At 36.6% G+C, this 2080-nt stretch overlaps 1 protein-coding gene across 1 annotated transcript in view; it reads left to right on the forward strand.

The window, feature by feature from the left end:
- The window catches only part of LOC104943550 (osteoclast stimulatory transmembrane protein-like), a gene marked incomplete at its 3' end in the record, with an annotated part of 3688 nt that extends 1959 nt beyond the window's left edge, over positions 1 to 1729 (forward strand). Inside the window, exon 3 of the mRNA XM_010769001.1 lies at positions 1308 to 1729. Coding sequence (XP_010767303.1) covers positions 1308 to 1729 — 422 coding nt within the window. The remainder of the gene's footprint in view (positions 1 to 1307) is intronic.
- Positions 1730 to 2080: the final 351 nt, after the last annotated feature.

Below are 2080 nucleotides of genomic sequence, written 5' to 3' on the forward strand. Positions count from 1 at the left end.
AATCTATCAGAAACCTGCCTGCTGACCTCCAGCATCTACAGGTCTGAATTAATCTATCAGAAACCTGCGTGCTGACCTCCAGCATCTACAGGTCTGAATTAATCTATCAGAAACCTGCCTGCTGACCTCCAGCATCTACAGGTCTGAATTAATCTATCAGAGACCTGCCTGCTGACCGCCAGCATCTGAGAAAAAATATTAGAAAATATAAAAAAATCTAAGAAAAGTGAAAAGTCTGAGAAAATATAAAAAATTCTTAGAAAAGTAAAAATTCTGAGAAAATATAAAAAATTCTAAGAAAAGAGTAAAAAAATTCAGAGAAAAAATCTGAAAACATTAAGTCAAAAAAAGAAAATTGTTGGAGTTCTGAATTCTGACTTTCTTAATGCCTCTTTATTTCCATTTTACAACAGCTGCTCTTTCTCCTCTCCTCACAGCGTGTCCTTCTTCCTGCTGAAAAAATGTATAAAATTCGGAGAAAATAAAAAAAATTCTTAGAAAACTCAACATTCAGAGAAAACAAACAAAATTCTGAGAAAATATAAAAAATCTGATGAAAGGTAATAATTCAGAGAAAAAGTCAAAATTCTTAGAAAGTATAAAAATATCTTAGAAAATTCACCATTCATAGAAAATATAAAAAGATTGCAAGAAAAGTCAAATTTCTGAAAAAAAGTCCAAATTCGTAGAAAAGTCAATATTTTGAGAAAAATTAGAAATGTTGAGAAAAATGGTAAAAAATCTAAGAAAAATATTCTGAGAAAATTTGGAAAAATGTGAAATTCTAAGAAAAAGTCTAAAATCTGATGAAAAGTAATAATTCTGAAAAAAGTCAAAACTGAGAAAAAGTCTAGACATTGAGAAAAGTCAGAAATCTGTAATACATTTTTATCAGAAGTAAAAACAATTGTTGGAGTTCTGAATTCTGACTTTCGTAATGCTTCTTTATTTCCAGCTGCTCTTTCTCCTCTCCTCACAGCGTGTCCTTCATCCTGCTGAAACAATTCGAAACAAATAAAAAAAATTCTTAGAAAAGTAAAAATTCTTAGAAAATATATAAAATTATAAGTAAAATAACAATTCTGAGAAAAAGGTCAAAATTCTTAGAAAATGAAAAAAATTCCTAGAAGACTCAAAACGCTAAATTCGGTCAAAATAATTTGGAGAAAAAGTCTAAACATTGAGAACAGTCAGAAATCTGGGAAAACTTTTTTCTCAGAAGTTAAAAAGTAAGAAAAATGTTTAGAGTTCTGACTTTCTTTCTTTCCGAGTGTTGGAATCTGCTCTTTCTCCTCTCTTCCCCACAGCGTGTCCATCTTCCTGCTGTCCTCCCTGATCCCCCCCCTGCGGTGCGTCCTCACCCTCTCCCTCCCCACCGTCTGCACCCGGCAGGGCCGAAAGCTCCTCCTCACGGCCTCCGTCATGATCCTGGTCCTCAACGTGATCCCAAACATCTCCTCCAACGTGGGCTCCGTCGCTCGAATCCTGAAGTGCACGGCCGAGGGTTTCACCAGGACCCTTCTCAACTCCTCTGAACCTCTGAATGCAGCCAAGAAAGACCTGGTCCTGGAGACCATCAGAGTCCGGAGGGAGGACCTGAGCCTCGTGACCAACCTCAGAAAGTTGGATCAATTCACTCACGTTGATTTGTCGGCAGTTAAAAACAGGTTCGGGGAAATTATCATGTGTCTCTATGTAGTCATCATGTGTCTCTTTGAAGTCATCATGTGTCTCTTTGAAGTCATCATGTGTCTCTTTGTAGTCATCAAGTGTCTCTTTGAAGTCATCATGTGTCTCTTTGAAGTCATCATGTGTCTCTTTGAAGTCATCATGTGTCTCTTTGAAGTCATCATGTGTCTCTTTGAAGTCATCATGTGTCTCTTTGAAGTCATCATGTGTCTCTATGTAGTCATCATGTGTCTCTTTGAAGTCATCATGTGTCTCTTTGAAGTCATCATGTGTCTCTATGTAGTCATCATGTGTCTCTATGTAGTCATCATGTGTCTCTGTGTAGTCATCATGTGTCTCTATGTAGTCATCATGTGTCTCTATGTAGTCATCATGTGTCTCTTTGAAGGTG

The sequence above is a fragment of the Notothenia coriiceps genome, unplaced genomic scaffold (genome assembly GCF_000735185.1).
Source record: "Notothenia coriiceps isolate Sejong01 unplaced genomic scaffold, NC01 NC01_scaffold00006188, whole genome shotgun sequence".
NCBI lineage: Eukaryota > Metazoa > Chordata > Actinopteri > Perciformes > Nototheniidae > Notothenia > Notothenia coriiceps.